Source organism: Leucoraja erinacea, chromosome 12 (assembly GCF_028641065.1).
Source record: "Leucoraja erinacea ecotype New England chromosome 12, Leri_hhj_1, whole genome shotgun sequence".
Taxonomy (NCBI): domain Eukaryota; kingdom Metazoa; phylum Chordata; class Chondrichthyes; order Rajiformes; family Rajidae; genus Leucoraja; species Leucoraja erinaceus.
The window spans coordinates 5,686,776-5,714,510 of record NC_073388.1 but is presented as its reverse complement, the minus strand read 5'-3'; the positions used below and the strand labels follow the sequence as shown (position 1 = coordinate 5,714,510).

General features: G+C 45.3%; 1 protein-coding gene across 1 annotated transcript in view; it reads right to left on the bottom strand.

Annotated features, from left to right (window-relative positions):
* The window catches only part of alg13 (ALG13 UDP-N-acetylglucosaminyltransferase subunit), a 70,684-nt gene extending 43,164 nt beyond the window's left edge, over positions 1-27,520 (bottom strand). Inside the window, exons 1-11 of the mRNA XM_055644186.1 lie at positions 27,376-27,520; positions 23,731-23,893; positions 21,546-21,684; positions 19,520-19,639; positions 11,260-11,317; positions 6,065-6,298; positions 5,809-5,892; positions 4,544-4,594; positions 3,679-3,725; positions 1,687-1,759; positions 69-150 (exon numbers count right to left, since the gene is read on the bottom strand). Coding sequence (XP_055500161.1) covers positions 69-150; positions 1,687-1,759; positions 3,679-3,725; positions 4,544-4,594; positions 5,809-5,892; positions 6,065-6,298; positions 11,260-11,317; positions 19,520-19,639; positions 21,546-21,684; positions 23,731-23,893; positions 27,376-27,456 — 1,132 coding nt within the window. The 5' untranslated portion in view covers positions 27,457-27,520. The remainder of the gene's footprint in view (positions 1-68; positions 151-1,686; positions 1,760-3,678; positions 3,726-4,543; positions 4,595-5,808; positions 5,893-6,064; positions 6,299-11,259; positions 11,318-19,519; positions 19,640-21,545; positions 21,685-23,730; positions 23,894-27,375) is intronic.
* Positions 27,521-27,735: the final 215 nt, after the last annotated feature.

Genomic DNA, 27,735 nt, shown 5'->3' with positions numbered 1-27,735 from the left:
TAACTATGTGGAACAACAAAGCAATCAACAGAAGCGAAGAAACCTCAGGTAATTCCAGAGGAGCCTACCTTGACACACAGCGGCAAGGCCCTGGAACTGCTTGGTGAAGACACTGTCATAGTGACCATTGTTGGAGCAGCATAGCAAGATCTTGTTGGGGGAGAGAGAGCACATTACTTCAGTGTTTGGATACAGAATGAAGGATTAAAGTTGTTAAGCAGACAAAATAACATTTCACTAAAATTTCTCTCTTCCTCCATTTCCCCCCCCCCCCCCCCCCAACTCTAAGAAGCAGACCAGACAACAATTGTAATGCTGTGACACCTTTCACAACGTTAGGGCATCAAAGTGCCCTATATCATTTAAATGAATTCAAAATCTCGTCGCTTCAATAGCCATGATGTTAATAAAAAAAGATAAAAAATAAAATAAAAGTGGAGTCTGATGCGATTGTTACATAGCAATTTGACCCAAGGAAATTTCGTTGTCTTAATGCATTTTGTTGTCTCTGTACTGTACACTGACAATGACAATTAAAATTGAATCCGAATCGGAAAAGATACCTGGCAATCTTGCATCATCCGCTAGTGATGGGCTGGGAGATTTGGGACTATTAGATATTATTCCTTTTAGTATTTCAACTCACTTTATTGAAGGAAGGTGCTACATAGTGGTGGGATATTTTTAACCAACACACCAAGGCTAGTTTGAAGGGATTGTGGGGAAGTGCACCTTGGTGAGGCAGATGTCAACCACGATTTCTGCACACAGAAAGACACAAAGTGCTGGAGTAACTCTGCGGGTTAGGCATGCATCTCTAGAGAAAACACACTAGGTGTCGTTTCAGGTCGGGACCCTTCTTCGGAGTCTTTTAGAGTGGCACGGGGGCACAGCGGTAGAGTTGCTGCCTTACAGCACCAGTGACCTAGGTTCGATCCCAACTTCAGGTGCTGTCTGTACTGAGTTTATGACCTGCATGGGTTTTCTTTGGTTTCCTCCCACACTCCAAAGGCGTAGGCTAATTGGCTTTGGTAAAATTGTAAATTATAGACAATAGGTGCAGGAGTGGGCCATTTGGCCCTTCGAGCCAGCACCGCCATTCAATGTGATCACGGCTGATCATCCACAATCAGTACCCCGTTCCTGCCTTCTCCCCATATCCCTCGACTCCGCTATCTTTAAGAGCCCTATCTAACTCTCTTGAAAGCATCCAAAGAACCGGAGATGAGAAGGAATTGTCCCTAGTGTGTGTAGGATAGTGTTAATCGACAGGGCTCGCTGTGTTGATGCAGACTCGGTGGGCTGAAGGGACTGTTTCCGTGCTGTATCTCTAAACTAAATCTGAAATGTCACCTATCCATGGTCTCCAGAGATGCTGCCTGACCCACTGAGTTACTCCAGCACTTTGTGTCTATCTTTAGTATGAACCTGCATCTGCAGTGTTTTGGTTTGATAATTACTGAACAAGATATCAGATGTTTAATTAGTACCACCAGCTCTGACTAGTTATACATGATTAGGGCCCTTTTGCAATTTCTGAATGCCAGTTACTCAACTGCCCTCTCCTGTGGCTATTTTACCTTCGCAACATAACATCCCCACCATTCGCTACCTTGTTCAGTTCTCTAGTGCATAGACCTCATGATTCATCCCAACATTACAAGAAACAAATAAGGTTTTCCTTGCCTTCTTCTCAAACCCATTATTGGTGCCTTGCGTGGGAGGCTTTCCAGGGTAACGATAAATGAGAAAATCACAACTAGATTGGGGGCGGGGGAAAAGAGGGGGGAAAAAAAAAACCAGCAGATAAGATATAAAATCAATTCCACAACTTTTATTTAATCACAAAGCATTACATCAAGCATTTTGCTATCACAAACTAATCCAATACAATCCCATTCTGAATCCAACCTTTCTGTCCTGGGCCTCCTCCATGGCCAGAGTGAGTCCCACCGCAAATTGGAGGAGCAGCACCTCATATTTCGCTTGGGTAGTTTACACCCCAGCAGTATGAACGTTGACTTCTCCAATATCAGGTAGTCCCTGCTTTCTCCTCCTTCCCCTCCCCAGCTCTCCCACAGCCCGCTGTCTCCACCTCTTCCTTTCGTCACCCCCCCCCCACCTCCACATCAGTCTGAAGAAGGGTCTCGACCCAAAACATCACCTATTCCATCAATCCATAAATGCTGCCTCACCCACTGAGTTTCTCCAGCATTTTTGCCTACCTTTGATTTTGCCAGCATCTGCAGTTCTTTCTTAAACAATCCAATACAATAAGTTATTTGCCGAGCTATCCCCAAACCCTTTAGATTTTCTCTGCCACTCTTTACCTTGAGAAATCAGAAGAGGCCAAGCAGAGATTTTGGCCACGTTGGATAGAATGTGTGGGGAGAAACTGATTTCACTACAGAAAAAAAAAAGCCCCCTTAAAAATTCCAAATACAAGTTAACACACTAATGCAGTACTTGAATAAATAGTTTGGAACCATTTAGAAAAATGAAGTGGTAGATATTCATTGGAAGAATGGAATGCACGAGACATATGCAGTATAAATACAACGGCGTTGGGCATCTTGGCTGATAGACTTATAATGTCAAACAGAAAGATAGACACATAATAATAAATATTCAAAATCGCAACAGGATTTCATTAACATGGCATTTTATGGATTAATAAGCCACTAATATCACCTACCAACAATATTCCCTATCCACCCACACCGTTACACACCCATTTCTACCACTCTCCCACCAATCTTTCTCACTCCCATCCCATCCAACTATATCCTTACGGGTCTTTACATTTCACTCATAAGGACAGAGTTCTGGAGTATCTCAGTGGTTCAGAAAGCACCTCTGGAGGACACATACATTTCACTCCTCTCCTTCTACAAGACCATTGTCTCCATTACACCTCCTCCCTTAGTCACTTACTCCACCCGTCTGCTAATCAACACCCCCCCGCCCCCACATTTATCCATCCATCAATTGTGTAGAAGGGAACTGCAGATGCCTGTTTATACCAAAGATGGACAGAAAGTGCTGGAGTAACTCAGCGGGTCAGGCAGCATCTCTGGAGAACATGGATAGTTGACGTTTCAGGTCAGAATCCAACTTTAGACAGTCTGAAGAAGGGTCCAAACCCAATACGTCACCGATCCATGTTCTCCTGAGATTTTGCCCGACCTGCAGAGTTACTCCAGCACTTTGTGTCTATCCGACCATCATTTGCCAGGCTTTGTTCTGACCCTTTCTCTCCCCCCCCCCCACCGCTATCTCTTTTCCAGCTTTCTCCCCCCCCCCCCCTTACAATAAATCAGTCTGAAGAAGGATCCCGACACAACAATGTTCATCTATTCCCTCCAAAGATGCTGCCTGACCCACTGTGATACTCCAGCACTTTGCGCTATTACTGACAGCAAACCATGTCAAACTGCAATATCATCAAAAGGTCCTATTTAAGTCAAATATCCACTGAAGCAGGGCACAAGTCACACACATTACTGATCAGTAGCTTCTGATCACATGGAGGTACACTACATTTAACCAGAAACTCCCACCCTGGACTTGTTCTAGTCAGCCATCTTTAATGGAAGAACATTTCTCCACTGGGAGTACCACATCTTTGTAACCACTCACCAATTTTTCTCCTCAATCCCCCCCCCCCCCCATACTTACTTGTACATCAGAGAGAGAGCATTCATCTCCAGGACACCGGCCCATTCCTGCAAAACGCACAAAATTTGAATACAAACTTAAAAAAAAGAAACCAAGTTTATACAACAAATGTTTGGAATATTGATCGACAAGATGTCTGAAGTTTATTTTGGATAAATACCAGACAGCCTTTTATAGATCTACATTTTTTTTTTTTAAAAACTCTTTAAAATAAATCTTTCCTACTGCATTTCTCCCCCAGCGAGTCAGTGATACAGCGTGGAAACAGGCCCATCGACCCAACTTGCCCACACCGGTCAACATGTCCCAGCTACACTATTCCCATCTGCCCGCATTTGGTCCATATCCTTACATTTTTTTCTGTCTCTACTATTTATTTCATTCCCCTTACATGTTTTTCTTCTACCTGCTAAAGTTTTGTAAGGTGTCCTTGAGACTCTTGAAAGGCGCCCATAAATAAAATGTATTATTATTATTATTACCCGTCTAACTATCATAAATGTTGGGATAGACCCTGCCTCAACTACTTCCTCCATCAGCTCGGTCTATACATCCACCACCCTTTGTGTGAAAAGGATACCCCTCAGATACCTGTGAAATCTTTTCCCCATCACCTTTAAACCTATGTCCTCGACTCCCCTACTCTGGGCAAGAGACTCTGTGCATCTACCCGATCTATTCCTCTCAACATTTTGTACACCTCTATAAGTTCACCCTGCATCCTCCTGCGCTCCAAGGTATAGAATCCCAGCCTGCCCAACCTATAGCTCAAATACAATTCTAGAATCCCAAAGAGCGACTACCCATAGACACAAGGGCATCTGAAGTTCAACCCAGAGGTAACAGGTGAGGTTCAAGTACACACCTTGGGGTCAGCCAAACGCTCCATGCGCTTTTCATAAGAACCATCAATAAACTGAGAAAAGAAAAAAAAAAAATTAAGTTCAGCCATATTTTTGGGAAAATGCAACAAAATGTACCAATCAATTTCAACGATTTTACAGATTATAAAGCAACTTCCTACATTCTATTTTCCAACCAATTTATACTTTGTTAACAATTTTGCCGTTCAGAAGAGAAACAGTTTGTGGAGAAGTATAGAATTTTGTTAACTTTGGCGAGTCCAGGAGCCAGTACCTGCACTCTGCCCAGTTACTCAAATCTCACTGTACCAATTGGGTGCATGTGACAATAAATGCAACTTGAACTACATCCAGGTCCGCCAACGATTTTCCTGCAACTGATGGTCCGGCACCTCCTTTAATCCGGACAAAATTACAAGAGCGCATATTCCCAGGACCAAACCTTTGGGAGTGTCAGGAGCAGAGGAACTTTAAAAAAAAAATTACAAAAAAATGGACAACACAGTGGTGCAGCAGGTGGAGCCGATGCCTCAGGTACACCAGGGACATAGGTTCAATCCTGACTTTGGGTGCTCTCTGTTGGGAGTTTGCAAGTTCCTAAATAGATATCTAACTGGAGGGGGAAAAAATGTGAATAGGAACCCAAGGGGAAACTTTATTTTAAAAATAAATATATACACACAGACACATATATATATATATAGGTTTATGGAACGAGCTGCCAGAGGAGGTAGTTGAGGCAGGTATTATCACAACATTCAAGAAACATTTGAGCATGTACACAGATAGGATAGGTTTAGAGGGATATGCGTCAAATGCAGGGAGGTGGGACTAGTGTAGATGGAACGTGTTGGTCGGTGTGGGCAAGTTGAGCCAAAGAGCCCGTTGCCACACTGTATGACTCTACAACTTTCTTGGGACAGTGTGGGTTTCCTCCAGGTGCTCTGGCTTCTTCCCACATCCAAAAGACGTGCTGGTTCGTAGGCTAATTGGCCTCTATTTTTTGTTTTAATGCCTCTAATGCAGGAAGTGGATCAGAAAATAGGATAACAGAACCAGTTGATCAGGAGATCACTGGTCAACATGGGCTGAAGGGCCTGTTTCCTTGCTGTAATTCCAGACCAAAAAAAGCTAAATATTATTTGCTTAGAATAATATTTAAAGATACACATCATAATTTAACCACATATCTGCACAGTGACTTAAAATAGTATTTACAAAAATGAGCATCCAGCACTCAGATCACACATAGTCCACAAATACTCACCGTCTCAAATTTGCAGTGGTTCACCGTCATGTAGGTAACACAGGTTTTTCTGATCTCCAAGTGATGGATTTGTGTCAGAAACAACTGCCAAACAAATGGAAACCCTTTAGTTTGTTTATTGAAGAAAGTATAACAAAAAGTAAACGTCTGGCCTTCAACACGACGCAAAAAGGTAAATATTTAACGTTTTGCAAAGCCAAATTGCTGATTTTTTGTTTTAGCAGAGGGTGGGAACTTTGGCTGTGGAGATAGTTACCTGTTCGGAGACCGCCCTGAAGAGACAGGAGCCATCCTTGGCGGTGAGTTTGCGGTAGAGTCCCTGGCTGCTCAAATACTCGTCCATGGTCACTTCACTCAGACACTTCTGCCCAAAGTATTTCCTGACCCCCTGCTGCATGGTTTCACCCCGCCATGGGGCAGGACCATTCTTTTCCTTAAAAAAAAGCTTATAAAAAAAACCCTCTGCACTATACTTGAACAACGCAGAGCCCTAACGGAGGATAATGTTGCCTGTGTCTCTCTCCTGCCCAGCTCTACATGAAGGCATTAGACCGTCCCAACGACGCTCTTAGTCGACCAAGCGACGCCAGGTGTAGCGCATCTTCCTGATTACTAATAGACCCCCCCTCTCTTTCCCACCCACCCTGTCCCTGGACAATCGATTGCTTCCTCAACACATTCCCCACCCAACAAACAAACAAACACACATACACCGTAGGCTGCAGAAAGTTAGTCAACACTCTACAAACTACTACTCTCTATCTCGCTTTTCATTTCAATGCATGAATCAAATGTATTTCAATGCTAAATGGCAGGGAATGCTAATCTGGTAGTTAACCAAAAAGTGGATTTATTAGTGGGGGAGGTGAAGATGTATTGCATCAGGACAAAATCAATTAGCAGGGCACATGCAATTGATGTTATGGGCTGTGGCCAGGAGTGTTTCAGTTTCATGTGTAGCGACAGAGGGAATGACTTGCAGCAGCGTGCGTTTACAGGTCTGTAAAACGCCATGCATATCAAACTTTTCCGCCCAAATTAAGACAATATTTCTTTAATGTTTATGAAACAATGGAATTCACTTTTCTTAAGTTTAAAAAAAAAATCGAAACAAGTTCTTGCACTGCTTATAGGCGCTGTGCTGTGAAGATTACCCAGGACATTTTTTTCAAGTTTTCTACTGGTACTTTAATTAAAGAGCAAGATCAAATTGTGGACGGGGATCCTGAAACAATCAAAATAAAGGTTCCAATAGTCTTGCACTAAAGGTGTTGCAATATTCCATTTTGATGAACAGTTCCCAGCATCACGTTCTAATTAATCTAATTGCAGACAAGGTGCTTGGATTAATCTTAATGTTTAAGAAGGAACTGCAGATGCTGGAAAATCGGAGGTAGACAAAAATGCAGAAACTCAGTGGGTGAGGCAGCATCTATGGAAATCCTCTCGAATTAAATAGGACTAGACTCAATTTCTATTCAGTAATTGCTGAAGGAATGTGATACCATTGAGTTTAGCTGCAAAGTTGAGGATGGTCAAATAACTGGAACAGTAATTGGCTGGGAAAGCAATCCAGCACAACTCAGGAAAGAAGAGGTGAAAATATCAAACTGAACTGGGGGAAGATTTGCCCAGAACGTCCAGTTGGTTGAACTGGACCAATGCAGAAGGGTTTTGACCTGAAATGTCACCCATTCCTTCTATCCAGAGATGCTGCCTGTCCCGCTGAGTTAATCCAGCATTTTATGTCTACGCATTGACCATTGACTCCATCTACGCTTCACGCTGTCTTGGCAAGGCCACCAGCATAATCAAGGACCAGTCTCAGCCCGGCCACTGCTTCTCCCTTCTCCCAACAGGCAAGAGGTGCAGACGTGTGAGAAGGCACACCTCCAGAATCAGGGACAGTTTCTTCCCAGCTGTTATCAGGCAACTGAACCATCCTACCACCAACTAGAGAGCGGTCCTGATCTCCCATCTGCCTCATTGTAGACCCTCAGACTATTTTTAATCGGAATTTATCTTGAATCAAACATTATTCCCTATATCCTGTATCTATGAACGGTTTGATTGTGATCTGTGGGAAGTAACTGCAGATGCTGGTTTAAACTGAAGATAGACACAAAAAGCTGGAGACACTCAGCCGGACAGGCAACATCTCTGGAGAGAAGGAATAGGTGACCTTTTGGGTTGATACCCTTCTTCAGAGTGTGCTTTGGATAAGGGAAAGGAGACACATTGGCAGAGTAGACAATGGGTGCAGGAGTAGGCCATTCGGTCCTTCGAGCCAGCACCGCCATTCAATGTGATCATGGCTGATCATCCACACTTCGTACCCCGTTCCTGCCATCTCCCCATCTCCCCTGACTCCGCTATCTTTAAGAGCCCTATCTGGCTCTCTCTTGATAGTATCCAGACAACCGGCCTCCACCACCCTCTGAGGCAGAGAATTCCACAGACTGACAACTCTCTGTGTGGAAAAAGTGTTTCCTCATCTCCATTCTAAATGGCTTGCCCCTTATTCTTTAACTGTGGCTACTGGTTCTGGACTCCCCCAACATCGGGAACATGTTTCCTGCCCCTAGCATGTCCAAACCCTTAATAATCTTATATTTCAATGAGATCCCCCCTTATCCTTCCAAATTCCAGAGTCTACAATCCCAGCTGCTCCATTCTCTCAGCATATGACAGTCCCGCCATCTAGGGAATTAACCTTGTAAACCTACACTGCACTCCCTCAATAGACGATGATGTAGAGAGATAAAGAACAATGAATGAAAGATATGTAAAAAAAGTAACAATGATAAAGGAAACGGGCCATTGTTAGCTGCTTGTTGGGTGAAAACGAGAAGCTGGTGCAATTTGGGTGGGGGAGGGATGGAGAGAGAGGGAATGCCTTTGCTACCTGAAGTTATAGAAATCATTATTAATACTACTGGCTGTAAGTTGCCCAAGAGAAATATTCATGTAGTCTTTTCATTGACTAGATAGCATGCAACAGTACAAGTGCCAATCAGCTAAACTAACTAACTGGCCTCAGTGTTCATGATACCAGTTACCTACATCCTCAAACTATCTGAGTGGAACATTCTTATTTTTCTTCATGTTTTTCATTTTCATAACTATCTCACCCCACTCACCATCAACAACACCACAGTCACATCAGTGGAGTCTTTTAAGTTCCTGGGAAACATCATCTCCAAGGACCTTAATTAGGGGGGCTACCATCGACTCCACAGTCAAAAAGACACACAAGAGGATGTACTTCCTGCAGCAGCTGAGGAAGCACAAAATGCCACAGGCAATGATGGTCCAATTCTACACGGCCATCGTAGAGTCTGTTCTCACCTTCTCCATCATGGTCTGGTTGGGCTCAGCCACCAAGCACGACACCTGGAGGCTGCAGCGAATCGTCCGATCAGCAGAGAAGATTATTGACTGCAACCTTCCCTCCATTGACGAACTGTACACTGCAAGGGCCAGGAAGCGAGCGGGCAAGATCATCTCTGACCCCTCTCACCCTGGCCACAAACTCTTTGGATCACTTCCCTCTGGAAGGCGACTCTGGACTGTCAAAGCTGCCACAGCCAGACATAAAAACATCTTTTATCCACGAATAGTTGCTCTACATAACAGCGAAAAATCTGTAGCCTCCCTTTGATCTGGTATTTTGTTGGTTCACTTGCTTGATCAATGGTGTTTTATCATTAATGTTTTATTATTATTAATGTTTTGTGTTTTCTGAGTTATTCATAACTGTCACTGTATGTCATGTTATTAGTGGGCGGAGCACCAAGGCAAATTCTTTGTATATTAATACTTGGCCAATAAACTTATTTACTTACTAATAATAATAATATATTTTATTGTCATTGCACATAAGCGCAACGAGATTTGGTATGCAGCTTCCAACCGATGTCATAACATAAATAACTAAGTTCAATTGTAAGATATATATATATATATATATATATATGTGTGTTTTAATTTAATGAAACCTGTAGTCAAAATGTGGGCTTTTCCCCAACAGAGACACACGTAGGTTTAAAAATCGAATGCAAATACCAAAATCTCTCCCATGTTTGCAACAGACAAGCGTGGCACGGTGGTGCAGCGGTAGAGTTGCTTCCTTACAGCGCCAGAGACCCGGCGTCGTTCCTGATACGGGTGCTGTCTGTACAGAGTTTGTACATTTTCTCTGTGACCTTTTCTGGGTTTTCTCCGGGGTGCTCCAGTTTCCTCCCACATTCCAAAGACGTACAGGTTTGCAGGTTAAATGAATGGCTGCAAATGGAAATTGTGTCTAGTGTGTGTAGGATAGCGTTAGTGTGCGGGGATCGCTGGTCGGTGCGGACTTGGTGGGCTGAAGTGCCTGTTTCCGCACTGTTATCTCAAAACTAAGCTCCAAAGACACACATAGGAAGGAACTGCAGATGCAGGTTTAAACTGACGATAGACACAAAATGCTTGAGTAACTCAGCGGGACAGGCAGCATTTGGGTTACTCCAGCAACTTGTGTTTATCTCCAAAGACATATGGGTTTGTAAGTTAATTGGCTTCTGTAAATTTTAAATTGTGCCGAGTGTGTAGGATATTGCTAGTGTGCGTACGGGGTGATCGCTGGTCGGGGTGGACTGAAGGGCCTGTTTCAACGCTGTATCTCTAAAGTCTAAGGAATCGACCAAGTCTCTGGCTTTCTAGATGAGAGTGAATAGTAAATACTACATTTACTACAATGATGCCAAATGCCAGTGATACAATTTACACCTACATTGCTCATTTGCAAAACTTGAGTTTGGTAGAACTTGAAAACTTGAGAGAATATAAACATTCTACAAATAATCATTGAATTGAGGATCTCTTTGATCGGACTTTACTGGCTTTAAGGGGGTGTCCCACTGCGCTGATCTAATCTGCGAATTTAGAAGAGTTTGTCCTCGCAGCATGGTCAACACGAGGAGGTCCTATGAAGTCACTGGAACTCTCCTTCATGCTCGAGGGAAGTTCCCGCATACTCGCAGCCTCAGCTAGGTCGTGGAAAAATTTTCAGCATGTTGCAAATTTTTCTGTGTTAAAATTGGTCGGCATGGTTCTTTTGAACTCGCAGTGTAGTGGAGTGGGGTCGCTATGTAGTTACAGGCAGTCGAGGGCAGCCGTAGGCAATCTCCTTCGCTGACCGGGCATTTTAATTGGCTCATTGGAGTTTTTCCCCTTCTCTCCACCCCCCCCCCCCCCCCCCCCCCCCCCCCCCCCCCACCTCCGTGCTCTCTAAAGGACTTGCCATACACTGTGCAGCCGTCTTTTACCTTCCTCTTCATCGTGAGTGTGAATTTCAGACAGCGCTCCCCCGCTTTCCCTGTCCCCCGCCTTTGCGATGTGTTTGTGTGTGCGGTCGGTCGATCCAGCTCGCGGTTTCATCGCTGACAGTCGATCCAGCTCGAAGTTTCTCACGCGAGTGCCCTCGAGCTTGAAGGTCGAAGGCACTCTTCTGATTTTGCGGATTAGGTCACTGCAGTGGGACAGCCCCTTTACCTAGCACTAAACGTTATTCCTTTATCATGTAACTATACACTGTAAACGCCACCTGATTCAGGGACACTTTCTTTCCCGCTGTTATCAGGCAACTGAATCATCCAACAACAACCAGAGAGCAGAGCTGAACTACTATCTACCTCATGACTATCCTTGATCAGACTTTACTGGCTTTACCTTGAACTAAACTCACTTTTATTCACTGGCTTTCGACACTGGTTGAGACATTGTTCCTGTTTTAGTGCTTTTAATGTCTTTTAATTTTTACTGTTTTTATAGTCCTGTCGTCTTAATGGTTTTAGTAGTTTGTAATAACTTTTTGTTGACTTCCCATGTACAGCACTTTGTGGTAACTGATGTTGTCTAAAAGCGCTTTATAAATAAAGTTATTATTATTATTATTATAAACGTTATTCCCTTATCATGTATCTGTACACTGTAAATGGATCGATTGTAATCATGTATTGTCTTTCCACTGACTGGTTAGCACGCATCAAAAGTTTTTTGCTGTCCCTCGGTACACGTGACAATAAACTAGACTATATCGTGACTCACCCTCCAGTCTAATTCCATTGGGCCTTAAGGGGAAGGAGCAAGTATATTGCCTGCGATTAATTAATCAATGAGCACGAGAGCTGAGGAGATGTGTTGTCAGGGTCGTGTGGGTCGTTGATGATATTAAACGCCTTCTTGAAGCAGCTCATCTTGTAGATCACTTCAATTGTAGAGAGGTCAGTGTCCATGATGGGCCAAGCAATGTCTATCCCCTTTTTACCTCCTTTGCTCCAGAGCATTTGAATTTCTGAAGCAGGCTGTGATCAACCAGTCTGTATCCGCTCCATCATATACACGTGGAAGCTCAAAAGAGTATTCGGCGACATGGTGCAAAGGAACTCGCTTTTTTCTCTTGAAGGTAGATACAAAAAAACTGGAGCTCTTTGTGCAGACTAATGGGCTGGAGGTTTTAACGGACATTTTCAACCTCTCACTTCTGAGGTCTGAGGTTCCCACCTGCTTTAAGAGGGCATCAATAATACCGGTGCCCAAGAAGAGTAAGGTGACGTGCCTCAATGACTATCGACCATTGGCACTAACGTCTGTGGTGATGAAGTGCTTTGAGAGATTGGTTATGGCGCACATCAACTCCTGCCTCGACAAGAACCTCGACCAACTACAGTTCACATACCGCCACAACAGGTCAACGGTAGATGCAATTTCACTGGCTCTCCACTCCGCACTGGACCACTTGGACAATAAAAACACCTACGTCAGGCTGTTGTTTATAGACTACAGCTCGGCGTTTAATACCATCATCCCTTCCAAACTGGTTACCAAACTCACGGAACAGGGCCTCTGCGCATACCTCTGCAATTGGATCCTCGACTTCCTCATCCACAGACCATAGTCTGTTCGAATTGGAGGAACCGCTTCATCCTCAGTAACAATTAGTACGGGAGCACCTTAAGGCTGCGTGCTCAGCCCCATTGCTGTACTCACTCTATACTCATGACTGCGTAGCCGGTCATAGTGTAAACTCCATCATCAAGTTCGCCGATGACACCACTGTGGTTGGACGAATCACAGATGGGGACAAGTCAGAGTATAGAAGTGAGATCGACCGACTGACCAAATGGTGCCAGCACAACAACCTGGCTCTCAACTGAACCAAGACCAAGGAACTGATTGTGGACTTTAGCAGGGGAAGGATGAGGACCCACAATCCTGTTTATATTAACCGGACGATGGTGGAGAGGGTCAATAAATTCAAATTCCTGGGCGTGCATATATCAGAAGATCTTTCCTGGACCCAGCACACCGATGCAATTATAAAGAAGGCACATCAGCAACTCTACTTCCTGAGAAGATTACGGAGATCCGGCATGTCGAAGAGGATTCTCCTAAACTTCTACAGGTGCACGGTAGAGAGCATGCTGACTGGCTGCATCGTGGCCTGGTTCGGCAACTTGAACGTCCAGGAGCGAAAAAGACTACAAAAAGTTGTGACCACTGCCCAGTCCATCACTGGCTTTGACCTCCCTACCATCGAAGGGATCTATCGCAGTCGCTGCCTCAAAAAGGCAGCCAAAATCATCAAGGACCCACACCATCCTGGCCACACACTTATCTCACCACTGCCACCAGGAAGAAGGTACAGGAGCCTGAAGACTGTAACGTCCAGGTTCAGGAACAGCTTCTTCCCCACAGCCATCAGGCTATTAAACACAACATTGAATATGCTCTGAGCTCTGAACTGCAAATTATTATTATTTGTTATTTGCACTATATTTGTTATTTATTGAACTTTTTCTTTTTTTTCCCCGTTATATACAATGTTAACATATTCACATATTCTGTTGTGCTGCAGCATGTAAGAATTTCATTGTCCTGTCTGGGACATATGACAATAAAACACTCTTGACTCTTGAGTACCTCAGCGGGATAGGCAGCATCTCTGGAGAAAAAGGATAGGTGACGTATCGGGTCGAGACCCTTCTTCAGACTGAGAGTCAGGGGAAAGGGAAATGAGAGGTATAGACGGTGATGTAACCATATAACCATATAACAATTACAGCACGGAAACAGGCCATCTCGGCCCTACAAATCCGTGCCGAACAACTTTTTTTCCCTTAGTCCCACCTGCCTGCACTCATACCATAACCCTCCATTCCCTTCTCATCCATATGCCTATCCAATTTATTTTTAAATGATACCAACGGACCTGCCTCCACCACTTCCACTGGAAGCTCATTCCACACCGCTACCACTCTCTGAGTAAAGAAGTTCCCCCTCATGTTACCCCTAAACTTCTGTCCCTTAATTCTGAAGTCATGTCCTCTTGTTTGAATCTTCCCTATTCTCAAAGGGAAAAGCTGATCCACATCAACTCTGTCTATCCCTCTCATCATTTTAAAGACCTCTATCGAGTCCCCCCCTTAACCTTCTGCGCTCCAGAGAATAAAGACCTAACTTATTCAACCTTTCTCTGTAACTTAGTTGTTGAAACCCAGGCAACATTCTAGTAAATCTCCTCGGTACTCTCTCTATTTTGTTGACATCCCTCCTATAATTGGGCGACCAAAATTGTACACCATACTCCAGATTTGGTCTCACCAATGCCTTGTACAATTTTAACATTACATCCCAGCTTCTATACTCAATGCTCTGATTTATAAAGGCTAGCATACCAAAAGCTTTCTTTACCACCCTATCTATATGAGATTCCACCTTCAAGGAACTATGCACGGTTATTCCCAGATCCCTCTGTTCAACTGTATTCTTCAATTCCCTACCATTTACCATGTACGTCCTATTTTGATTTGTCCTGCCAAGGTGTAGCACCTCGCATTTATCAGCATTAAATGTTGTAAATGTTGTAAATGCCGTAAATCGCCCCGCGCGGCCTAAAATGGCCGTGGGACTCATCATCGCCCGCCTGGGGCTTGGACATCGGGAGAGACACGGAGAACAGGGGAGAGAAAAGACTTGCCTTCCATCACAGTGGCTTCACTGTGATGGATGTTTGTGTGGATTTAATTATGTGTATGTCTGTAAGACAGTGTCTTTGTTTGTATGGCTGTGGAAACAACATTTCGTTTGAGTCTCACTGGGGCTCAAATGATAATAAATTTGTATTGTATTGTATTGTAACTCCATCTGCCATTTTTCAGCCCATTCTTCCAAATGGCCTAAATCACTCTGTAGACTTTGGAAATCCTCTTCATTATCCACAACACCCCCTATCTTGGTAACATCTGCATACTTATTAATCCAATTTACCACCCCTTCATCCAGATCATTGATGTACATGACAAACAACAAAGGACCCAACACAGATCCCTGAGGCACCCCACTAGTCACCTGCCTCCAACCCGACAAACAGCCATCCACCATTACCCTCTGGCTTCTCCCATTCAGCCACTGTTGAATCCATCTTGCTACTCCTGCATTTATACCCAACAGTTGAACCTTCTTAACCAACCTTCCATGAGGAACCTTGTCAAAGGCCTTACTAAAGTCCATATAGACAACATCCACTGCTTTACCCTTGTCAATTTCCCTAGTAACCTCTTCAAAAAATTCAAGATTAGTCAAACATGACCTACCAGGCACAAATCCATGCTGACTGTTCCTAATCAGACCCTGTTGATCCAGATGCTTATATATATTATCTCGAAGTATCTTTTCCATTAATTAATCCTTACAAAATTCTTAAGGGGTTGGACAGGCTAGATGCAGGAAGATTGTTCCCGATGTTGGGGAAGTCCAGGACAAGGGGTCACAGCTTAAGGATAAGGGGGAAATCCTTTAAAACTGAGATAAGGAGAACTTTTTTCACACGGAGAGTGGTGAATGTTTGGAACCCTCTGCCACAGAGGGTAGTTGAGGCCAGTTCATTGGCTATATTTAAGAGGGAGTTAGATGTGGCCCTTCTGGCTAAGGGGATCAGGGGATTATGGAGAGAAGGGAGGTACGGGATACTGAGTTGGATGATCAGCCATGATCATATTGAATGGCGGTGCAGGCTCGAAGGGCCGAATGGCCTACTCCTGCTCCTAATTTCTATGTTTCTATGTTAATTTGCCTACCACTGAAGTCAAACTAACAGGCCTATAATTGCTAGGTTTACTCTTAGAACCCTTTTTAAACAATGGAACAACATGCGCAGTACGCCAATCCTCGGGGACTATTCCCGTTTCTAATGACATTTGAAATATTTCTGTCATAGCCCCGGCTATTTCTACACTAACTTCCCTCAATGTCCTAGGGAATATCCTGTCAGGACCTGGAGACTTATCCACTTTTATATCTTTCAAAAGTGTCAGTACTTCTTTTACTTTGAAACTCATAGTATCCATAGCTACTCTACTAGTTTCCCTTACCTCACATAGTTCAATATCCTTCTCCTTGGTGAATACCGAAGAAAATAAATTGTTCAATATCTCCCCCATCTCTTTTGGCTCTGCAGATAGCTGTCCACTCTGTCTCTCCAATGGACCAATTTTATCCCTCGTTATCCTTTTGCTATTAATATAGGTGTAGAAACCCTTTGGATTTATTTTCACCTTACTAGCCAAAGCAACCTCATGTCTTCTTTTAGCTTTTCTAATTTCTTTCTTAAGATTCTTTTTACATTCCTTATACTCCTCAAGCACCTCATTTACTTCATGCTGCCTATAATTATTGTAGATCTCCCACTTTTTCCGAACAAGATGTCCAATTTCCCTTGAAAACCAGGGCTCTTTCCAATTTTTACTGTTTCCTTTCAACCGAACAGGAACATAAAGATTCTGTACTCTTAAAATTTCCCCTTTAAATGTCCTCCATTTCTCTTCTACATCCTTCCCATAAAACAAAATGTCCCAGTTCACTCCTTTTAAATCATTTCGCATCTCATCAAAGTTAGCCTTTCTCCAATCAAAAATCTCAACCCTAGGTCCAATTTTGACCCTCTCCATAATTATATTGAAACTAATGGTATTGTGATCACTGGACCCGAAGTGCTCCCCAACGCATACCTCCGCCACCTGTCCCGTCTCATTTCCTAAGAGGAGGTCCAACACTGCCCATCCTCTAGTAGGTACCTCTATGTATTGCTGCAAAAAACTATCCTGCACACATTTTACAAACTCCAAACCACCCAGCCCATTTACCGAATGTGTTTCCCAGTCTATGTGTGGAAAGTTGAAATCTCCCACAATCACTATGTGCTTACTACTAATATCTGCTATCTCCTTACATACTTGCTCTTCCAATTCTCGATCCCCATTTGGCAGTCTATAATACACCCCTATAAGTGTTGCTACCCCTTTCCCACTTCTCAGTTCCACCCAAATAGCCTCCCTAGATGAGCCATCCAATCTATCCTGCCAAAGCAAATCTTCCCTGACTAGTAATGCAACACCTCCACCTCTTGCCCCTCCAATTCTATCACACCTGATGTAGAGAGTATGTAGAGAGATACTGAACAAATAAATGAAAGATATGCAAAAAAGTTATGATGATAATGGAATCAAGCCACCTCCACCTCCAGTTTAAACTCCATTTTGAATATTTCGGAGGACCAGGAAACCAAGCCATTGTTAGCCATGGGCTAGGTGAAAATGAGTTACAGACAATGAGACTCAACAAGACGATTTTGAACCTAGTACAACGACTTGGGTGGGGGAGAGAGGGGGTGCAGGGTTTACTTGAAGTTAGGGAAATCAATATTCATACTGCTGGGTTGTGAGCTGTCAAAGTGAAATATGAGGTGCTGATCATTTATTTTTGTTTTACCATATCAAACCCAATAAATAACAAGGAGCTGCGGATGCTGGTTTATACCAAAGATAGACACAATGTGCTGCAGTAACTCAGCGGGTCAGACAGCATCCCTGTGTAGAACATGGATAGGTGACGTTTTGGGTCACAAGCCTTCTTCAGACTTTCAAATTACCTTACCTTTCAAATGACGGTACCTAGTCTGAAAGCATGTTTTTTTATTAAGAAACACAAGATTTCCAGACAATTTTTTCAAATACATATATTCTGATATCTATTATTATCTGGGCCAATTGTATTAATATCATCAATTAATGTTTATTACAAGCATTATAAGGTTAATTTATCAAGGATAGTCAGCAAAGTAGCTTCAAGGTTCTGTCAAGAACATGAATATCAGATTTGATTCTTTCAATGAGACAATTACATTAATAACCATCACAAGGTACAAATTAAGCAGGTCAAATATAAAATGATTAGGTTTACTTGAACATGAGTGCAGAGTTATTATATTAAGGAAAGAATAATTGGCTTCAGAAGCAGATGTGAGTGGTAATACAAGCCATACTGTGTTGGAATACTCGGCGGGTCGGGCAGCATCTCTTGAGAACATGGATCGGTGATGTTTCGAGTCAGGTCCCTTCTTCATAAGATCATAAAGGATAGCAGAAAGGCCATTCGGTCCATCATCTACTCCACCATTGAATCACACTGATCTATCTCTCCCTCCTAACCCTATTCTCCTGCCTTCTCCCCATAACCTCTGACACCCGTACTAATCAAGAATCTATCTATCCCTTGCCTTAAAAGTACACATTGACTTCAGACTGTTTTTTTAGTGCTGTGTGTTCAGAGGGGGTGAGATTGGAGTGGATAACAGGAGCGGAGAAGGCAAGACAATGGAAATAAAAATATCCAGAGCTGGTAGAAGGTTGGCAGGGGTTAAGGCTTGGGTCAGACCCAGGCTCTGGTGAGTGGTAAAAACGTGTTTTGGATTTGTGTGCTTGTTAGTATGTATATTGAACATTAGAAATGATGAACTTGAGTCCATGCTGTATCTCTAAACTAAACTAGGTGACAGATAGAGAAATAAATATGGAATCAAATGATGAAATGCAAGTCGGAAAATAATAATCTGAGAAAACACATTTATTGCACAGTCCAAGACAAATGAATAATGTTTGATTTATGTCGGAAGGAACTGCAGGCGGAGAGGAGAGCTCTTCAGCGCGTCTTCCACAGAACGCAGAGGATTATTGGAGCACAGCTACCAGCCTTGGAGGGCATCTACCACACACGGTGCCTCAGGAAGGCCGTCAGCATCCATAAAGACTCATCACACCCCTGTAACGGACTGTTCGAACTACTTCCCTCCGGCAGACGTTACAAGGCCTTCTACGCCCGTACCTCCAGACTCAGAAACAGGTTTATTCCCAGAGCTATAGCGGCTCTGAACCGGCCCTGCTGAGTGCCCCCCACCCCCCCTGGACTGTCTCCCTCGGATGGTCACGACACACAGCTTATTTATTTATTTTACTTTTCTTTTTCATCAGTTGGAGCTGCATACTAAATCTCGTTACACTGACAATAAAATATATTATATATTATTATTAGATGCTGGTTTACACTGAAGATAAACACAAAATTCTGAATTAATTCAGCGGGACAGGCAGCATCTCTGGAGGGAATGAATGGGTGATGTTTCGGGTCGAGACCCTCTTCAGACGGTTGACAAATGAATAGTGTTTGATTTATTTCTGTAGAGCAAACTCCTCCCTAGCCCTGTTCATGATTACAGTAAAAAAATATCGTGGCAGAAATTATTTCAATAGGATGGGGTTGAATTCACTAGTTTGTTACCGCATGAAGGCCAGTGTACTCCAGAGATACTAAACGGAGGCCATTGCTCTTTCAAAACTATTTCAGTCGTTGGAATCCAAAAACATTATCCATCAGCGCTGCAAATTTTTCAGGGTGCCCCGAAGGAAATGGTTTCAAAGATGTGAAGTCTGATTTCTGTAATGTTTTACGAAGTGTGCTGGGGAAAAAGAAGCAAAAACAAGGTTAATAATCTGATTAGAAATCCAAAGTAACAATTTCCACTTCCTAAAATCTCTCTGCAATGTACTGGGCCAAGACATAGCGGCACCTTTTGGCTGTGCTGAATTAATGCTTTGCCTACAAAGTAGCAGATTGAATGGACACGTTCTCAGAAAGAACATTATGTCTGGATAAACCAACCATACATTTAAATAGACAATAGACAAAATGTGCAGGAGTAGGCCATTCGGCCCTTTGAGCCAGCACCACCATTCAATGTGATCTTGAATGGCGGTGCAGAGTCGAAGGGCCGAAAGGCCTACTCCTGCACCTATTTTCTATGTTTCTATGTTAACTGTTAAATTAAAAATGATAAATAACAATTGTAGAGCTAGGATTAGGGTTAGGGTCAGGGTCAAGTTTAGAGTTAGGGTCAGTCGGTTGATCGTTCAGTCTGTCGGTCGGGCTTGACGGTAGGCCAATGGATGCTGTGGAGGATCGGTCGGGCTGTCGGGCCGTCGGGTGTGTCTTGAGAGTGGTTAACCGGGCCAGGCCGGGCTGGGCCACCGGTGCGTGGTACATAGATACATAGAAAATAGGTGCAGGAGTAGGCCATTCGGCCCTTCGAGCCTGCACCACCAGTCAATATGATCATGGCTGATCATCCAACTCAGTATCCTGTACCTGCCTTCTCTCCATACCCCCTGATCCCTTTAGCCACAAGGGCCACATCTAACTCCCTCTTAAATATAGCCAATGAACTGGCCTCAACTACCCTCTGTGGCAGAGAATCCCAGAGATTCACCACTCTCCGTGGTGAGAGTGGTCGGTCCACCGGTGGGTGCTGTGAGGGGTCGGTTGGGCTGTCGGTAGGCCGGTGCTGCAGCGAGCGAGCGGTCAGACGGGGTCGGCGCTGTAGGGGGTGCTGAAGGCGGACCAGGCGGCGTGCAGGGCAGTACTACTCCCCACTATCATCACCACGATGATCCAGAAGGGCATCTGGCCGAGGTGGACGCTCTGCGGGCCACAAGTATGGATCCTGCAGCCGGTCCCAAAACGGCTCCAGCTCCAGCTCCAGCCGTGGGCAGCTCTGGAAGGGGGGCGGGTTAGGGTTAGAGTTAGGCATTTTCCTGTCAGTGGAAGATGCCTTAGCCTTCCCCCAGCCTGGCACTGCCCCAGTCCCACTATGGCCGTGACCCCCCACTCTGCACATTGGCAGTCAGTGGGGTTCAGCAAATGGAGGAACTGCCCTCACCCATTAATTAGGCGGGTTCAGGAGCCAGACCTCTGCGGCATTCAAAATACACACTCACAATTGGATTAATTATATTATTTTTATGATTTTAGTGATATTCACAAATATATATTATATATGGTGTATATATATATATAGTGATATATATATATATATATATACCAGTGATATATATATAGTATAATATATGGTTTAAATAGACTGCAACACGGAAATAGGCTCCCCATGGTGTAATATGGGCATTGGATACTAGATGGCGCTTACTTTTTCGATCTCATTTTCTAATGTTTAATTAATTAATGTGTAACTTTTGGCACTGACGAGTTATGACTTTCTTCTCAATTATATTTTATCTGAATCTGTGCAAAATTTCATTTAGTTCCGAGACATGGGTCACGAAAGCTGATTTCTAGACAGTCCGAGGGGAGTGAACCTGTGGAATTCATTGCTGCAGAAGGATGTGGAGGCCAAGTCAATGGATATTTTTATAGCAGAGTTTGATAGATTCTTGATTAGTACAAGGCAGGAGAATGTGGTTAAGGAGGGAGAGATAGATCAGCCAAGATTGAATGGCGTAGACTTGATGGGCCGAGTGGTCTAATTCTGCTCCATCACATGAAATCCTTTGGTTCTAGAGGATTGACTCTACCTGCAAGTACAGTACAGTAGATGTCCATCACGGTGTAGCTGTTTGGCCAGTTCCAGCTGGTGATTGTTCATCAACTTCTCATTAATAACAACTATGAGAGGCTTCCCTGCTTCAAGGATTTCAAGACAACTTCCAGCACCTGTATTAGGGAACAATCACACCACCATAAAAATCAATCCAAAGGAACTTATTTCACACTCCACTGCATGCTCAGGAGAGAAACAAACCATCTGCTGGAAGTACTGTACCATATTAACACTTGATATATAACCAGTAATAATATATAATCGAGGCAGCAGACAAGATCACAAATATATTAACTAATGAGCAATTGGTTTTATGACAATAGTGATATATAATTTCCTCCAATTATAACTGCAGTTACAATTTGGTACAAAACAGAGATCGAGTTTTATTCACCAATAAATAAATAACTAATCAGGCGAGATTGGGATTTTTAAACCGGCTGATTTGTTTCTGATCTTACACATGAGCGGCATGGTGGCACAGAGGTAGAGATGCTGCCTTACAGCACCGGAGACCCAAGTTCGATCCTGACTATAGGTGCTGTCTGTACAGAGTTTGTACATTCTCCCCATGACATACGCGGAGCGCGGAGCGCGGAGCGGGTTTTCTCCGGGTGCTCCGGTTTCCTCCAACACTGCAAAGACGTAAAGGTTTGTAGGCTAATTGGCTTGGTATAAATGTAAAATTGTTCCTAGTGTATGTAGGATAGTGTTAATGTGCGGGGATCGCTGCTCAGTGCGGACTCGGTGGGCCGAAGGGCCTGTTGCTGCGCTGTATCTCTAAATCAAATACAAGGGCGTGCAAAAACTCAGGGACAATATAAAGACATCTACTCGTATAATCTTTTGTCTACTTTTGCTGACCACTACAATAGTATTTACGTGGTGAGGTCACTTTTTTACAAGTACAGTTTAAACAACTTTTAAAATTGAATTATATGGGTATTTTGTTAACGAAAGATGTCAAAGATCAGGTGAAAAGTCATGTATGTGCAATAGCTCGCATGGTGTTGGATATGCAAGTCTTGCGACATGCCCAAAGCTGCCAACTTCAACTATCCATGTTCTAGAGATGCTGCTTGACCCGCTAATCTACTCCCCAATTTTGTGTCTTTTCTTTTTGTGAACCAGCATCTGTATCTTGCACCTCTTAGAACGTCAGAGGTTGAGAGGAGACTTGATAGAAGGGTGGAAATGTCCAAACTAAAGGGCATAGCTAGACGATAGTAGGGGTAGGAGGAAAGTTTAATAAAGATATGTGGGGCAAGTTTTTTTTACACCGAGGGCGGTGGGGGGCTGGAACGCATTGCCAGGGGTAGTAGTGGAGGCTGCTACAATAGTGGCGTTTAAGAGGCTTTTAGATAAGCACATGGTAGTGCAGGGAATAGAGGGATTTGGATCATATACAGGCAGATGAGATCAGTTCAGCTGGGCATCATGTTCAACACGAGCATTGTGGGTGGAAGGGTCTATTCCTGTCCTGTGCCTATTCCTGGGGGTCTATTCCTGTCCTGTTCGATATAAAACTATGAGGGGCATAGATAGGGTAGACAGTCAGAACCTTTTTTCCCAGGACAGAAATATCAGAAATTAGAGGGCATAACTTTCAAGTAAAAGGGGAAAGTTTAAAGGAGATGTGCGGAACACCATAGACGGTGGTGACATCAGGAACACGCAGCTAGGGGTGGTGGTGGAGGCAGATAAGATAGTGGTCTTTAGGATATCACTTAAAGATAGGCCCATTTACATGGAGGAATATGGATTATGTGCGGGCAGGTAATAGTTGGTCTTGGCATTGTAGTCAGCACAGACATTGTGGGCTGAAGGGCCTGTTCCTGTGCTGCACTGTTCTATAAACACAAAGCGCTGCGTAACTCAGCGAGTCAGACAGCATCTCCGAGGGAAAAGGAATAGGTGACGTTTCGGGTCGAGACCCTTTGTCAAAGTGAGAGTCGGGGGAGAGGGAAACCGAGGATCTTGGAGAAAACTCATGTGGTCACGGGGAGAACGTACAAACACGGTACAGACAGTACCCGTAGTCAGCATCAAACCCGGGTCTCTGGCGCTTAGAGTGCTATAAGGGAGCAACTCTACCGCTGCGCCAACTCTACCGCCGCACCAAATACTGTACGTTTCATCCCTTAAAGTGCCATACGTACCAGCATGACTAATAACAAGAGTAGCATTCCGAATGTCATCTGCTATGCTGTCCTTGAACCTATAAACCTCAACAGTAAAGTCTGTTCCAACTGAAGGCTTTGGCTCAACAAATCCACGGCCAATCTGAAGAATAAGCTTCCTGTAGCCCAGGTCTTTAAGAATCTGAGGATAAATAATAAACAATGAAGATAGCTAGCTAACAAATCTGGGAAATAGCAACAAACCAAACTTACACCGAAGGTAGACACAAAATGCTGGAGTAACTCAACAGGTCAGGCTGCATCTCTGGAGAGAAGGAGTGGGTGACATTTTGGGCCGAGACCCTTCTTCATCTCTTCAGCCTCTACAGTTTAGGTTAGGTCAGCGTGGAAGCAGGCCCTTCAGCCCACTGCGTCTACGTTGACATGTGCAGATGCTGGTTTAAATCGATGATAGACACAAAATTCTGGAGTAACTCAGCGGGACAGGCAGCATCTCTGGAGAGAAGGAATGGGTGCCTGCCCCACTGAGTTTTGGGTCTGAAGAAGGGTCTCTCCAGAGATACTGCCTGTCCCGCTGAGTTACTCCAGCATTTTGTGTCTATAATAAGTCTACGTCGACCATCGATCACCCATTCACACTAATTCTGTTATCTAAATTTTACATTCCCTCCATGTCAGGGGAAATTAACCTGCAAATCGTATGCTTTTGGAATGTGGGATGAAACCGTAGCACCTGGAGGAATCCCATGTGGTCACAGGGAAAACGTGCAAACTCCACATAGACAGCACATAAGGACAGGTTTAAATCCGGGTCTCTAGCTTTGTGATGGGCACCCATTTCCATCTCTATCCCACCCCTCCATTCCTCCATCCCCGAATTGTGTATTGTTGCTCTATACGTTGTTTTTGTTTCATGCTTGTTTTCATTGTAAGGTGTCCTTGAGAGTCCTGAAAGGCGCCCATAAATAAAATGCATTATTATTATTATCCCCTTCTACCTAAAGAATCCCTTTCTACCTCCAGCTTCCCGTTTCATACCTCTTCTCTCCTTATCTCACAGCATTTTGTCTTCTTTCCATTTCTGGCCTTTGCCCACTAGTCTGCCACCCCCCCCCCCCCCCCCCCCCCCCCCCCCCCCCCCCCCCCCCCCCCCCCGTACCCACCTATCACTTGTCAGACTTGGTCCCACCTCCACCTATCATGAATGAATGAATGAATGTCACCCATCCTTTCTGCAGAGAAGCTGCCTGACCCGCTGGGTTACTCCAGCACTCTGTGTCTATCTAGCAGCATTGTTGAGTCAAGAGAGAGTGGATTAATTGCCATATGAACTGGGAACTGAAGAATGAATCGCCTTCATGTTCCATGCAAATTGACTTGAACAATTTTTTCCTTTCTTCGTCTGTGTCGGAACGAACTGCAAATGCTGGTTTACACCAAAGATAGACACAAAATGCTGGAGTAACTCAGCGGGGCAAGCAGCATCTCTGAAGATAAGGAACGGGTGACGTTTTGGGTCTGAAGAAGGGTCTCGACCCAAAACGTCATCCATTCCTTCTCTCCAGAGATGTTGCCTGTCCGGCTGAGTTCAGCATTTTGTGTCTACTTTTCTTTGTCTCTTGGCTTAATTTTGCTCGACTCTGAATACTGACCTTTATAGTAACTTTATATATGATATGACACCTGTTTTGATCTATTAAAATGCTTAATTTCCTCTAGTAGGCCACGCTTTAGAATCTTTTTCCAATTTGTGTTGCAGGAACGTTTCTGTGTCTTTCATACCTTGACAGATTCAGATTCAGATTCAGATTCAGATTCAATTTTAATTGTCATTGTCAGTGTACAGTACAGAGACAACGAAATGCATTACAGAGACAACGAAACAGATTAGCCACTCTTGGAGAAACTATCAGACCCTTGGTGGCTGAATGGATAAAGGTGAATTTGTCCTTCTCCCATCCCGCGAGAGGTCACAGAAGTGTGAAAAACGCACACCTCCAGATTCAGGGACAGTTTCTTCCCAGCTGTTATCAAGCAACTGAACCATCCTACCAACAACCAGGGAGCAGTGCTGAAGTACCATATACCTCATTGGTGACCCACGGCCTATCCTTGATCTGACTTTGCCGGCTTTACCTTGCACTTATTCCCTTTATATGTATCTGTACACTGTGGACAGCTCGATTGTAATCGTGCGTTGTCTTTTCCGCTGACTGGATAGCACGCGACAAAAAAGCTTTTCACTGTATCTCAGCACACGTGACAATAAACTACAAATGAAATATTTCTACTAAAGATAGGCACTAAGTGCTGGAGTGACTCAACGGGACATGGCAGTGCCTGTGAAGAGAAGGAAAAGGCGACGTTTTCGAGTCGAGACACCCTTCTTCCTCAGAACGATGTCGGAGCTGGACTGGACAGGGAACGCGGCCGGAGCCCTTTATCGAGGCGCCGCGGTCTTGATGCCTCCAGGATTGCCAGCCTGGGTCAGAGCCTCGCGCGACGGTAGAAGCCCGGATCAGGGCGAAGCGGCCGTCGAAGCTCACGGCTGGAGTCCGGGTCAGCACCACGGAGGCGTGAATTGGGGCGTGAGACAGCGGCGAGGCAGAGGTGAAGCCTCGCGCGATGGGGCCTCGGCGGTGGTGAATCCCCGCTGCGGTGGCGGAGATGAGAGCGTGGAGGACCGCCTTGAGGGTATGGAGGAAAGGAAGAACAATGGAGCACCCGGTTTGGGGGGAGGGATGACAAAAGGGGGATCCGGCATGCTTTGAAACTTTGGCAGCACCGTAGGTGGCCGCTATTTGTGTACATTGCGTATGCAAGCAAAGAATTCCTAATCCTACTACTATCCCAACCCCAATGATGGGCAGAGTGGCCACCGAGTTCCCGCCCTCCCCTCAGGGCTGAAGGGCGCCCCCATCAGGCCGTTGTCAGGCAGCGGCAGCGCCCCCTTCAGGCCGTTGTCAGGCAACAGCAGCAGCAGCGCCCCCTTCAGGCCGTTGTCAGGCAGCAGCAGCGCCCCCATCAGGCCGTTGTCAAGCAGCGGCAGCGCCCCCATCAGGCCGTTGTCAGGCAGAGGCAGCGCCCCCTTCAGGCCGTTGTCAGGCAGCGGCAGCGCCCCCATCAGGCCGTTGTCAAGCAGCGGCAGCGCCCCCATCAGGCCGTTGTCAGGCAGTGGCAGCGCCCCCACTGGCCGTTGTCAGGCAGCGGCAGCCGCAGCAGCGCCCCCACTGGCCGTTGTCAGGCAGCAGCAGCAGCGCCCCCATCAGGCCGTTGTCAGGCAGCGGCAGCGCCCCCTACAGGACGGTGTCAGGCAACATCAGCGCGCCCCTTCCGGCCGTTGTCAGGCAGCGGCAGCGCCCCCATCAGGCCGTTGTCAGGCAGCAGCAGCAGCGCCCCCACTGGCCGTTGTCAGGCAGCGGCAGCGCCCCCATCAGGCCGTTGTCAGGAACGGTCCCTCTGCGGCAATGGCGGCTGCAGCCTCTCCCGCCTCACTCGGTAGTAACTTGTCCACCGTCTCCACCACCACCGGTGGCCGCCGCGGGGGGGAGGGGTCAATGGAGGCCCCGGCCCCGTCTCTCCTTCACTCCTCTCACCCGCCCGCCCTCTGCGGCGATGGCGGTCCCGTCCCGTCCCCCCGGGTCCGCCATTGCGGTAACTCACCCTCACGGCCCTCTCGGAGGAGATCTCCTCCACCAGCTCGTCGAAACTCGTGGTGCCCACCGTGACGAACACCGACTCCATCCTCCCCCACCCCCGCGGCCCGGTGGCGGCGGCGACAGCGAACAGGCAGGTGGGCACGGCGGGGACGGGCGGGCCGAGCGGGCAACCGACGGCGGCAGCGGGCGGGACGGGCCGAGCGGCAGCAGCGGGCGGGCAGACAGGGACGGGCCGAGCGGCAGCAGCGGGCGGGCAGACAGGGACGGGCCGAGCAGCGGCTGAGCCGGAGTGGGCAGAGGGAGGGAGAGAGAGTTCGGGTTGCAGCCAGGGTGGCCAGCGAGCAGTTTGCGCGGAGTTTGAGTA